Source organism: Grampus griseus, assembly GCF_964374135.1.
Source record: "Grampus griseus genome assembly, chromosome: 14".
NCBI classification, from domain to species: domain Eukaryota; kingdom Metazoa; phylum Chordata; class Mammalia; order Artiodactyla; family Delphinidae; genus Grampus; species Grampus griseus.
The window spans coordinates 45,417,714-45,431,902 of record NC_139008.1 but is presented as its reverse complement, the minus strand read 5'-3'; the positions used below and the strand labels follow the sequence as shown (position 1 = coordinate 45,431,902).

General features: G+C 45.4%; 1 protein-coding gene across 3 annotated transcripts in view; it reads right to left on the bottom strand.

Moving 5' to 3' along the window:
- Nucleotides 1-13,317, bottom strand: part of KIF16B (kinesin family member 16B) — a 280,303-nt gene extending 266,986 nt beyond the window's left edge. For all 3 annotated transcript variants that reach the window (XM_082670031.1, XM_082670032.1, XM_082670033.1), the window contains exon 1: nt 13,184-13,317. In XM_082670031.1, coding sequence (XP_082526157.1) covers nt 13,184-13,230 — 47 coding nt within the window. In that variant the 5' untranslated portion in view covers nt 13,231-13,317. The remainder of the gene's footprint in view (nt 1-13,183) is intronic.
- Nucleotides 13,318-14,189: the final 872 nt, after the last annotated feature.

Sequence of the window (14,189 nt, the reverse complement as noted above, 5' to 3'; positions counted from 1 at the left end):
TCACCAGGAAAACACCTGCTCTTCACCATGTGAAGCCTAGGCAGACCTCAAAGCTCCATTTCTGCCATAATGTCTACCTGTAGGCTTGAGCTCACGTTGATTTTCCTTTCTCCAAACACATACTGTACTTTATTATCTACACAGAGAACCTAATACTTGGTGACGAGTGGACAAAGTCCACTCATTGCTGAGTTATGTAAGATTCTGCTCCATCGTCACAATATTCATGGGAAATCCGAAGAGGTACAACACAAAATTGTAAGTTACCACTGATTGTGCCTACTCTGTGCAAGCACTTCACAGCCATTAACTCCTTAAGCCATTAAAATAACCTTACAAATAAGGTAATATTGTCCCCATTATACAGATGAGGAAAGAAGAGACCAGCAGACTAAAGTATCCTTTAGAAAACCATGTAGGTAGTTCGTGGCAATGCCAGGATGCAACCCTGGGACCACCTGATTTACCTACCCTTCAACACCCATGCCTCTCTCGCACCTTCACTGAGCACTGTGTGAAAGTTTGGGATCATGGGGCAGTGAAAGCTCTGTCTTGCTAATTTAATCCAGCCACAGTTCAAAGGTATGCCCTCCAAGGAAAAGCTCACACACAAAAAAAAATCAGTTTCTCTTACACAGACAGCACTTACTGTCTGCTGAATGAGGGTATGAATGAATAAGAAATGGCAAATCAATAACTAAAAGCACGGTCCAAAGGCTAAAGAAAGATGGTAGAGAAAATAAATGGGATTTATCCAGGACTGACTATCAACAGCTGTCTCTCAAAAGTCAGAGTAGAATAAAAGGAGGAGGGGAAAAGATGGTAAAAGCAGAAACAACCACAAGATCCTCTGACTTTTTAAAATCAAAAGAGAGAGGAATTCCAGCCAAGATCAAATCAGAGACAATCAAATCAGTTTCAGAGCACTTATGTTCCAGGAAAGAAAGAATAAATTCCTTCCACTGGTCCTTCAATTCATTTATTACTCATCAGAAAGAACAGAAAATCTGAAAGCTGTTTGTTAGTAGAATGTACAGGCTAAGTTAACACTTAGGTTATAGGAAATAAGGTTCTCTTGGGGAAAAGCCCCATCAGGGATTAAAGGTCCCCTTTTCCTTTGCATTGACATGGGGAACAATTAATCCAACCAAGGTGTTAACCGCTCAAACAACCAAGGACACCAGGAGGCAAAATTCCTCAATCCTTTGAGTGGACAGAGGTACTGGGGTGGTGGGCAGGGCAGTTACCTATTCTCATCCTTAATATATCAGTATAGTCAAAGTTGACCCTAAGAACAAGAAAAGCTAAATTAAAAAGGAGATATTTTACAAGACAACTAAATGCCTTGTGTCATCTTGGACTGAATCTTGGACCAGAGAAAAAGACACTATTGGGCAACTTGGGAAATCTGGATGAATCAGATCAGTGGATAATACTGTATCAATGTTACTAGCCTGGTGTTTAATTATACTACAGCTGTGTAAGGTGAAAGCTACACGAGAACTCTGCACTATTTCTGCAACTTTCTGTACATATTTCAAAATGACAATTTTTTAAAAAAGAAGGAAAACATCTCAATTGGATCATCATATATGAGCATCGGCCCAGGACTCCTGACATTTTTCTCACAGTTAGTTGCCCTTCTATCTGATCAAGCAGAGATAGCTCCTATAAAAACACTAACTCTACGAAAAGAAAGCCAACAGACCAAAACCCAATATTTTTAAAAGCTTTATCTCTGCAACTTGTTTCACTTCCCAGCTAGCCTCCATCACCTTGAATCAGTTTTTCTGGAAAGCTCCCTGGGGAACTTGAAGTCCCACTTAGAGGGAACTCACGAAGTGGTTTACCTGTGCCCCAAGCTGAGTCACTGTGATGGCTTAGACTCTGTTTAATAAATCCTGAAAATAAGAATCAGTAGGCACACTCACTCTGGCAAGAGACCACGACACCATGAAGCCACGAGAGCTTAAGAGAGCAAGCTCTTGATACTGGGTATCCCACGGTGGACTCAGAATCCTAGACTCTTTGAAGTTGAAAATTCTCATTCTAAGCTTTATTTATCCTCTTGGGATCATAAGCCCCACCCTTCACCCCCAGCTTCCAAGAGGAAAGAGGACTGACTTTCTAACAGCATCCTGATTTCAATGTTCCCTCATGTAGAAAAAGCACATTTTACCAAGTTCTGCTCTGAATAATAGATTCACTACGCTAGTGTTTTCAAACCACCGATCATAAATTAGTGGATAAAGACCATCTTTTTTTTTTTTTAAATGAAATAGTAGAGAGTAGAAACATCAGCATGCATTGGGCTGATAAAGGTCTTACTGCAGATGTTTTAAATGCATAGTCCTGTACAATCGTCACCAACCTTCCAAAGTACAAATGTCCTTCATTTTAAATGTGATTAATCCTTTTTCACTAATTCAGAGGGGGAAAAAATGTTTTAAATGAATCTTATATTCACAATAACTTTTATTAGAAAATCTGAAATGTGTTCCCACGGGCAAAAAATAAATACTGTTGCAAACTGAAGTCAAAAACTTTTCCTGCAAAGTATTTCCCTCAGATATGTATTAATTACAAAGAGGAAAAAATATAACAATACAGTGGAGAAACCCAGCAGACACCACCTTGACCAAGGGACTGACGTGGACATCACCAGTAACGAGACATACTGGCATCATGACCCCCCCATGATAGGAAATGAAGGACACTTATGTGGCTTTCTTGCCAAAACTGCATAACTTCAGTTTAATCATGACAAACCGTGGGAGAAACCCAAACTGAGGGACATTCTACAAAATAACTGACTGGCACTCTTCTGAGACTTAGAAACTGTCACTGACCAGAAGAGATTAAGAAGACGTGGCCGGGCTTCCCTGGTGGCGCAGTGGTTGAGAGTCTGCCTGCCGATGCAGGGGACGCGGGTTCGTGCTCCGGTCCGGGAGGATCCCACGTGCCGCGGAGCGGCTGGGCCCGTGAGCCATGGCCGCTGGGCCTGCGCGTCCGGAGCCTGTGCTCCGCCAACGGGAGAGGCCACAACGGTGAGAGGCCCGCGTACCACAAAAAAAAAAAAAAAAGAAGACATGGCAACTATATCCAATGTGGGATCCTGCACCGGCTCCTGGGACAGAAAAAGGACGTTCTCAGGAAAACCATGTCCAGTTACCAGGGCTGCACCACGCTGATGCCTTGGTCCTGACAACTGCACCGTGGTTACGTAAGACGCTGATGTTAGGGGAAGCTGAGTGAAGCATATATGGGAACTTTACTGTATAATTATTTCAAGTTAAAAAAAAAATCCTTTTCTAAAGGAACAAGTGTGTTCTGTCCCATAAACTATATATCATTGAAACATAGTGTTTAACCTCCAATTCTCTAACCTTAAGAGACAAACATAACACGTATTTGATGTGTAATTTGTGTATAATTAACTTAATACACAGGGAAAGCCTGAAGCTTTCCCCAGGCTCTTCCTCAGCTCTCTTCTGCCTCCCCAGCCTAATACCCAACAGGAGGATCATCAAAATTCCCTTCTGCTCACGGGAGCAATGTGAGGCATCCCACGGATGCTGGGCTTCGGATCCCGGATTCCTTAAAAGCATCCACATACTGAAAGACTGGGGAGGAGATGACAGTTATTAATGCAACAAATATCTTCTGAGTACCTGTCTCTGCCAGGCACAGTTCTAGGCCCTAGGGAAACAGACAAACCCAACAAGGTTACCAGCTCTCACGGAGTTTATGGGCATGAAGCAGAGAGACAAGAAACAAGAAAACAAAAATCCTTTCACATGCATACACATTCCCATGCACGTGTGCACACACGCACGTGCACACAAACTCAATAATGGTAAATGCTGTGAAGCCAGGAGACCAATGCAATGTGATAAAGGCTTCTCAGAAGAAGTGACATTTGAGCGGGGACCTGATCTTTCTCTGATCCCCAGTTTCTTCATCTATAAAATGGAGCTAAAAATATTCACCCCTGTGGGATTGTTGTCAAGAATTGAATTAGATAATGATGTTATAAGACTTAACAGAATTCCTAATAAGTGAGTGAGTGGCTAGAAATAGTCACTGGGGACAAAAATTACTTGTCAGGGCTTCCCTGGTGGCGCAGTGGTTGAGAGTCTGCCTGCCGATGCAGGCGACGCGGGTTCGTGCCCCGGTCCGGGAAGATCCCACATGCCGCGGAGCGGCTGGGCCCGTGAGCCATGGCCGCTGAGCCTGCGCGTCCGGAGCCTGTGCTCTGCAACGGGAGAGGCCATAACAGTCAGAGGTCCGTGTACCGCAAAAAAAAAAAAAAAATTACTTGTCAACACCATTACGGTGAAAGCACTTTCTCAGTTGACTTTAAATTCTACACATCCCATTGAAATTGCTCCAAGTGTCTATGAGTAGATTGCTGATCACAGAAACAGTTATTTCCCCTCCACTGGGCAGCAACAATGAATAATGAATATACTTGGAAATGGACAGAGCAGGAAACACACATGCTCAGCCCAGAGTGGGCGAGAGTGAAGGAAAGCTCCAGGCCCCGCCAGCAGTCGTGCCTGATGTGAGTCACTGGGCCGAATCCAAGGGAACAATGACAACCTTCCCAGGAAGGACTTCTCCATCATGGAAATCAACCAGAGGCTTCAACCTGGGGAAGGGCCTGGGCGTGGTGGGGCACTGTCACATCTCCCCCAGGCCGTGTAAGTCTAGCTGTAATGTATTTCGTTTCATAAAACAGGCCTCAGCAAGACTGCATCCCAATTCCAGGACCCACAAAAATAGAAAAAGCTACTGAAATAATTTAGGAAGTTGATCATGAAATGAGAATGTGTAGGCTAAATCAGCTCAGACCAGAGTGCTATCTACGTACTGCACAACTGGACATTTCTAAATAACCTCTGACACACACACACACACACACACACACACACACACACACACACACAAACTTCTCTGCCAGGCCCAGGTTTGCGATGCCCAGGTGAGGGCTGGGGTCTGAGTGCCTCACACAATCAGTAAAGGAGATTAGATTTCATTACAGGAGCCAAACTGCACAGGTGAACAGGGGTGAGCTCTCTCCTTCCTTTAATCCCTCCGTTAACTGGAAGGGCAGCGACAGGTGCCACCTCCTGGCCCCCACCGCCAGCCTCCCGCCCCCAACCCCACTAGCATCCCCTCCCACCCCTCAACTAAAACAGTTCCCTCCAGAGACAGGAGCCAATCACCTCCCCAGCCAGCTGGGCTCGGACCTCGACCTGCAGCACCTCCGATGCTGGTGACCCCCTCTCCTCTCCCTTAATGACCAGGACGTTCACTCTCCTGCTTTTCTCCCTTCCTGTCTCCATTGCCTGGCCCTCCACTCCTGTCTGCTTAAGTGTAGTTGTCAGTAACAGGTGATTATAAAAAATAATAGCAGCTCTGATTTGTTGAAAGGATATTACATGCCTGGAAGTATGCTAAACACTCTCTCCATATACACCCTTCCATCTAATCCCCTCAACAACTTATGCACTATCATTTTACAGCTGCGGCTCTCACATGCTGTGGCTTCCGTAGCCTTTTACAACTCTTAAACATAACTGAAGAGCCTAAAGAGCTTTTATTAATGTTGATATACCCATTTATAGTTACCATATTAGAAATGAAAACTGAGACATGTTTGACACAATGCACTGCACACAGACTCACGACGTCATCACACATCACGTAGCTTCTCGAAAACTCCACAGTACCCTCGTGAGAGATGAGAGTAAAAACAGCAAATATCTTACTATGGGTGTGAAAACAGTTCTGACTTTGTAAACCCCCTAAAATAGGCTCAGTGAGTCCTTGTTTACAAAAGAAGAAACTGAGCCCAGGAGTAAAACCAACCTGCCCAGGTCACTCGGCCAGCTACTGACAGCTCGGTCTTAACCCAGGTCATGCAGTTCTGCTATCCCACCCCTTCTTTCTTTACCATGGTCCTCCTCAGAGACAACATTCACTGCCACCACAGCCGCTATCACCTTCAAGCGACCCACCTCCAAATATGCACCTGCAGAGCTGATAACTCACCTGAGTTCCTACTTTCTGCAGCCCCACCAGCATCCGGAACCAACTCAACTGACCACCATGGCCCTCCACCCCAACAGGCTCATCCCACATCCTGACCTTGGCAAAGGTCATTCGTCCACTTAATAGGGCCCCAAGCCTCTCAGTCATCTGACTCTTTGCCTCTCTATGTCCTACTGATTGGTCTTCAGAATGTCTCTTGCAAACGTAAAAGACAGGATATAAGATAGTTATACATTATGCTGCTACACAAACAGGAAAAAAAGACTGGATTTAAATGCACCAAAACTTTAGGAGGGGTCATCTCTGGATCCATGGAATTATGAGCAATTTTCAATTTGATTTCTTTGGTACACTTTTCAGCAGACGTTTTTTACAAGCATACGTTATTTTCACAATCAGAAAACACCGTGAAGGTTTTTTCAGGGTTTTGTTTGTAAGTTTCATCCTTTGACTCCTCCTTTCCTGTTACTTACATCGCCAGCCTGGTTCAGAATCCCATCCCTACTGGTCATACTCCAGTTCTCTGAATGGTCTGCCGGCAGTGGCCTCTGCCCAATCTAAAGGACATCTGAGGTCTCAGGGTCTTGCACCCCAGAATATGGCAGGAAAGTCAGTGGGATAATAGTGCATAAAAGGCACTTAGCACAGCACTTGGGAAACAGTCAATCAATGTTCACTGTTGCTGGAATGCTGGTATTATTTCCCTACACTGCTATATTTCTGAAAAGCCATCAGCAGCTCCCAGTGCCTAATAATAGTAGCCAATATTTATAGAGCCCTTACTCTGGGGCCCAATACTGTTAGCAAGGGTTACTTCATTCAGTCATCATCTCAGCCCCACAAGGGGGGTCCTGAGAAGATCTCCGTCTTACAGGTGAAGAAACTGAAGCACAGAACACCTGAGTAAAGTGCCAAGACCCAGAGCTAGGAAGGTGCAGAGCCGGGATTCAAACCCAGGTCAGGCTTACTGTCCAGTAGAACTTTCCACGAGATGGACATGATCTATCTGCCTTGTTCAGTATGTAGCTACGGAGCATTTGAAATGTGACTTGTGCAACTAAGTAACTACATTTTACATTTTATTGAACAGTTAATTTAAGGAGCTGCACGCCGCCAAGGGCCAGCACAGGACTGCAGTATAAAAGCCCAAACTCCCAAGCTTAACAAAGAAATGTCCTCACAACACCCTGCCCACCGACCTCTCAACTAATCCTTACACAAAGCTCCAGTGAGTCCAAGATCCCGGGTAACTGTACTCGGTGCCACCTGCCAGCCATCCCCACCCTCCTCTTATCTGAGTCTTCTGTACAATGGAGGGGCTTTAGAAATGAGAGTAAGAGAGACTTCAGCTCCAACCCGGACTCCACCGCGACCTAGCTGTGTGACCTCAGGTCTCTGAGCCCCTCATCCGCAGAATGCGGCCACTGTGCTAACTTCCAAAGATCACCAGGCAAGCACTTCACAGACGCTCCCTAAATGGTGGCTGGTTACACCCCTGCTTCGGGGCTCAACTCAAACCCCACCCTCTCATCCAAGGGACCCTGGGAAGCCCCGGAGACCTCGTCCTCCAGCTTCCAGAATCCCCTCACAGATTCTGTGTTATCTGCGTGTGTGGTGTGCCTGTGTCTCTCCTCGGCCACCAGCCCAGCCGTCCCCTGAGGCCAAGGGCTTCTGTCATCAGCGAGCCCGGGGACAAGAAGTCACCAAGCAAAGGGCTCTGGAGGGAAGTGGAGCTGGCTCAGCCGCACTTTATTATCTCAGGGGTCTCAGTTTCCCATCTGTAAAATGGGGTGAAAAGACCTCCATCAGTGAGCTGGTGTGAGGGGGAAAGGAAGTTGCCAAGGTGAAGAAATGAGCACGGTGCCTGGTGCATGGTACCATCTTGACAGACACCACCCACCCTTAACACGAGAGACTGGCGTCATCACAGACCCAAGAGGCTACCACTGAGCGATTTTCCCCAACACTCCTGCTCTTAAAATGGGAAAACTTTAGTAGAGTCTAAAGACATCAACCCCAGTCAAACTACCACTGGCGTTTTTTTCTTTTGTTTTTAACTTGATTGACATGACAGCAAATTCTACCTGAGAGGCTGATCGGGAAGAGAAGCTGAGAACCCTCACAAATAGAAGGCCTGGGGCGGACCTGCCTTATAAGATGAGAAAGTACATTATAACGCTAACATCTGGCCTGTTGCCAGCACTCAGCAAATTTTTTCTTTTTGGTAAAACATTTTTTAAATATGTGTTATGGAATAAAGGTACCATCATTAAATTCTAAAAGTAACAGTAATAATAACCGCCAATCTTGGGGCTTCCCTGGTGGCGCAGTGGTTAAGAATTCGCCTGCCAATGCAGGCGACACGGGTCCGATCCCTGGTCCGGGAAGATCCCACGTGCCGCAGAGCGGCTAGGCCTGTGAGCCATGGCCGCTGGGCCTGCACATCCAGAGCCTGTGCTCCGCAACGGGAAAGGCCACAACAGTGAGAGGCCCGCGTACCGCAAAAAAAAAAAAAAAAAAAGAAAGAAAAAAAGAAAAAAGCCATAAGGCAGTGTTAAGATTCAGGATGGGCTACCCCAAAATGCACCTTCACGGCATATTAATTGTTTTAAATTAAAGTTTCTTAAGAAACGGCCAATCCAACAGGGTCACTCTCACCCTCCTTTCTGTTTCCCTGAGAGCAGGAGAATCAATCTCCCATGTGAAGGGCACACTCCCTTCACATGTGGAGGTAGAAGGACACCCTTACAGTCAAAAATAGGGAATCTGGAGCCTTGTTATTTCTTTAACTTACTACCCCAAGCCCAAACTCTGTTTAGGCTCTTCAATAATTGGGCACACAAAACCTAAGTTTCTTTGTCCTGTCAATTCCTTACAAATTTGTTTCTTTTTCTCCTGTTAAATCTTGGGTCAATTTTATTATTAGTCTAGCCACAAGAACTCAAGAGAGCGGTAGAGGGAGAAATTTCCTCCTCTCGGACAGTAGTAAAAACAAATTCATCACATCTTGTCCTTAATCAAGCACTGGGTGTTTCTTGCAAGGAGGACTGGTGACCGCAACAGGCTCCTCCTCAGAGTCAGTATTTCACCACACTGCCCCATCCTTCAACAGCCTGGCTGCAACGGCCAACCTCACCTCCCTATCACTCCAGGCCTTTCCTTCGGGCTGGTTGCTTCCTCTTTGCCTTCAGCGCCTGTACTCTTATTTACAATAGCCAAGACATGGAAACAACTGTCCATCGACAGATGAATGGATAAAGAAGACGTGACATATATACATGTGTGTGTATATATATATATATATGAATATATGAATATTATTCAGCAATGAAAAAGGAAATCCTGCCATTTGCAACAGCAAGGATGAATCTTAAGGGTATTATGCTAAGTGAAAGAAGTCAGAGAAAGAGAAATACTGTATAGATCGCCTTTATATGTTGAATCTTAAAAAAAAGAAGCAACAAAAAACAAAATAAACAAAAAAAAACTTAGAAAAAGAAAACAGATTTCTGGTTACCCAAGACAGGGGGTAGGGAATGGGGGAATTGGATGAAGGGGGCCAAAAGGTACAAACTTCCAGCTATAAAATAAATAAGTCATCATGTACAACATGATGACTATAGTTAACACCGTTGGATAGTATATTCGAAAGCTGTTAAGAAAGTAAATCCCAAGAGTTCTCATCACAGGGGAAAAAACCATTTTTTTCTTTTCCTTTTTTTTTGGAAAACTACATGAGATGATGGATGTTAACTAACCTTATCGTGGTAATCATTTCACAACATATACAAGTCAAGTCCTTCTGCTCTACACCTGACACACAGAGCGATGCGTCAATTACATCTCAATCAAACTGGGGGAAAATATTTTTAACAACTTCCTTCAATCCTCCCAGACAACCAGCTGAAAATTCTTTCTCCAGTGCCAGTGACTTTTTAGATAACTTTTTAAAATTACATACACAAGTTTTCAATTATTAATTATAACACCACCAATGAGCAAAGTAAAAACTCAAACAGTAAAGGGAAAAAAACCAAAAAAGAAGCCATCTATCTTCACCTGACACTCTTCATCAGCTCTCCTCCCCAGAGTTACCACTGCCAGGCTTCTTATGAATCACTCCATACAGGTATGGCCCTGTGTGTGCCTCTATGTACATATTTTTGAACACACACATTCACACAACTCTACTGTAGTGAGTGTGTATGTGGATATCTTGCTTTTCTCACTTAATCTCCTATCTTGGAACTCTTAAGATCAACACATTCTTTTTTAAGTACTACAAAGCATTCTACCAAATGAATAGGCAATAATTTAACAAATCCTCCATCACTGTACATTTAGATCATTTATGATTTTTTTGTTGTTGTTCCAATGATGATGCAGAAACATCCTTACACATACTTCTTCGTAGGTAGGAATATAATCCATAAAATAAAATCTTAGCAATGAAATTCCTCAACCAAAGAGTTTTATAAACCTCTAATCTGGACAGCTACTGTCAAATTTCCCAGCATGGAAGTCTCAGAGGTCTTGATCCTTTATGACTCCATCACCAACACTCAATGTTCAGTTAATATTCACCAATCTCACTAGTGAAAAATGGTTTCTTACGGCCATTATAACTTGGAAGCCTTTCCTTATGAGTTAGGCCAAGTACTTTTGGTTGGCCAATTGTATATGTCTTTCTATTTCACTCCCAACTTCCAGATCACTGTCTCCCCATGAAACTGCTCTTTGGAAGGCTATCAATGCTCTTGTCTCCAAGACCGAGGACCTCATCTTACTGGCATCCTCAGAGCACCATCTTGGCAACATCTGACAATAACCACCACCACCTCCTTCGGGAGACCTTTCTCCTTTCCTGCCATGACCATTTGCTCTGCTGGTTCTCCTCCATGAGCTGCAAGCCAATCTTCTCCCTGGAATCCTACAGAGAAGCATATCCCAGTGTCCAATCCCTGAATCCCTTTTCTTCTCACTGTAAACATTTTCTTTTTTTAAAATCTACTGAATATCTGTGCTTTATACATAAAAGTAAGATTTTCTCCTGCTGAGAAATTCCCTCCTCACTGTAACATTCTTAAACCGTCATCCACGTGCAAAAGATTTCCAAATGTCAATCCTCAGATCACCTGAGACCCATGTTTCTTACAGTCTACTGAACACCAGCAGAGAGACGGATGTCCTTCCCACACGTCGGACAGTGAACAGGGTCAACACCTGGGACAGCACTCATCCTGTGCTAGATGCTATCCTTGTACTTGACACTTACTGCATCTCCTATAACTTTCAAACCCAAGAGAGAATGCACCCCCCTGACCGTCCACCTTCCCCAAACCTCTTCTACCTCCCTGAGCATCAAACCTCAGTTAATGACTCCGTGTTCTTCCCCTTTCCCCTCCTTCTCACCCAATGAACTGCCAAATCCCGTCAATTCTGCCAGCAGACTGTCTCCGTGGATCTTTCCAGGCTTCCCATCTCCACCTATAGCCAGACTACTGCTTCCTTACCTCTTGCCCTAATCCAGATGCCACCACAAGAGTTCTCTGCTGAGAGCACAGACATCATCACATCCATCTATCTGCCCAAAGCACGTGGCTTTTGGACATGTTTCCTGTCTTCTCTCCACATACCTGGGCTTCAGGCCTCCACTGTCAAGGCACGCACCAGTAGCATCCCTCCCAACCCACCCAGGGTTTTATGAGAGTCCCACTAGTCTGCAGTCCCTCCCTCACCAGAAAGACACTCAGCAGACCTCACTTACCTTGTCCCACAGACAGCACCCAGCACAATGCCCGTGCATTTGGTAGGCGGCACTTAATTGCTTTCTAAAGCTACTCAATACAATCTCGTAGCATGCGCTCCAACACTTCTTTATTTCAAAGAAGGAAAGGAACTTCGATATACATGTAAATCCAAAATAAAGAACAATCTTTCAAAAACATCTAAATGACTCTGGGGTCCATTTGTCTTGTAGGACTGAATATACATAGAAACCTACGTATTTTCTTAGGACTTACAAAAAAGTCAAACTCCTTCCCTAAAAAGCTTTAGAGATAACTTAACAATCACAAAAGCACTGGTCTCCAATAGTTATAAACCAGAATAATGATTCCCTATCTGCCAACAGAAAAACAGATTCAGATGAGCCAAAGAAGGCTCCGGCAATCTCTTGATTTTATGATCTTCTGATGACCTCCAAAGTTGATACAAAGAAAGTAGCAAAGGCCATATGGTAAGTCAACTGTCCAACTTGACTGAGAAGCCAATAAAAACAAATGGCCTTGTGTGAACTGCTCCTATCAATTGGGAAGGACACATCCCATTTAGATCTACTTCATTCTTTAAAGTTCTTTAAACCAATTTAAAAAGCTAACTCTTGTAAAAACTGATTATAAAGTAGTCACCGAAAAGCAAACTATTCCTCAGTGAACGCAAAGTCAAATCATTCTGAAAAGCATTACTTCGTAGAAACATACAAGATTAAATTCTAAATGTGTTTATAATTCCCCCCCAGCTGTTAACAACAGCATATTTCAAACACGTGTACTTAAGTGTCCTTGATTTTTTTTTCCAGGAAACAAAAGTTTTTAAAGTTTTGCCATCCACTCTTTAACCTTAAGTTAAGAACTGCTAAACTACTGATTAGAAGTTAGGGTTCAAGTTCAGGGAACTGAAATCACTTCTTAAGAGTTGAAAAAAGTAACACTGATAACAATTAGAGAACTTCTGAGTTGGCATAACTGGGGGGACTTCTCCTAACAGCTCTGGTGCCCTCATGACCACGCTCATGGATTTACACCCTCGTGAAACTGTTCCCTTGATGCTTTTTAAAGAGAGAAGAAGCAAACTTCTTCAAATTAATGGGACCTGGAAGAGTTAACAGGAATCTCCTCCGTGGCCTCGTGAACTCTCTACCCCCCAGGGCCCCTCCAGGGCAGTGTGAAAGGAACAGCAAAGCTTCAAGTGGTCCAGGCCCCCAGAGGCCACAGCCAGGGCCCAGTGGGCCGGAGACCGGCTCTTGACACTTAAGTCCAGGCTGGCCTTAGAGGGGAGCTGGAGACCAACTTCCTCCGGGTGGGGACGCCTCAGGGGCCCGCCTGCGCCCCGCCCTCCTACTCACCTGCGATTCATGGGCCGGACCCTCACGGCCACCTTGACCGATGCCATTGCTCATCGCGGCCCGGACCACGCGGGTTCCCACCTGCCCAGCGTCCCGCGGCTGCCGGCGGCTCTCGACACTTCGCCCGTGGCTCCCGCCCACTTCCCCCTCTGCCCCCGCCCCTCCGCTCCCGGCCGGACCCGGCGGCCCGCGGCGGCCCCACCTGCCCTGCCACTGAGCATGCCCAGAGCGGCTCCTGCCCGCGTGATCCGCGCCCCGGGCTTTGGCGGCGCCCGGGAGGCGCGGAGGGGCGGGGCCGGGTTGCCTGGGCGGGGCCTGGAGCACGGAGGGGCGGGGACAGGATGCCTGGGCGCCGCCGCCTGAGGTCGACAAATCTAGGCAGATCAAGTGGCCTGGGAACGGGGATGGAGTCATTTCAGGGAAGCTTAAAGCCCAACCTCATTCCTTTAAAAACTGGGGAGGAGGAGGAAAACGAGGAGTTCACAGTAATTTACGGCCAGCGCAAGGACCCCAATCCTGGGGTCAGATTACCAAAAACAGTTTTTCGGCCCTTAACAAGGACCTGGCTTTACCCCACTGTACAGGTGTTAGCTCATGCAATTTACGGAGCAAGAAACTGAAGCACAGAGATTATCACAGCTTGATAATGGGCAGCTCCTCAGGTCCTCTCTGCTACTCTAAGGCTGTCCGAGCGCGTGTGCTCTGGACGCCTAAATTCAGGGATACAGAGAAATGAAAATAAAAAGGGTACTGGAGGTTTTAAATGTGGGCGAGAATGGCTATATTGGCTGAAATCAGATCTTAATTGGACTTTTTTCGCACTTATGTTACAGTTTAGTAGTTTTAAACTTAAAGGAGTTTGGGGTGGGGACGACCCTCTCCTCCGGGCCTAGGGTTTCTGGGAGAAGCGAGGTCCGACCCCGTTTCTTGTCGGGAGGCCCCGTCCCCGCCGCCCTCTCCCGGGAAATGCATATTCATTCATTCAGTCCGTCAAGCATGAATGCAT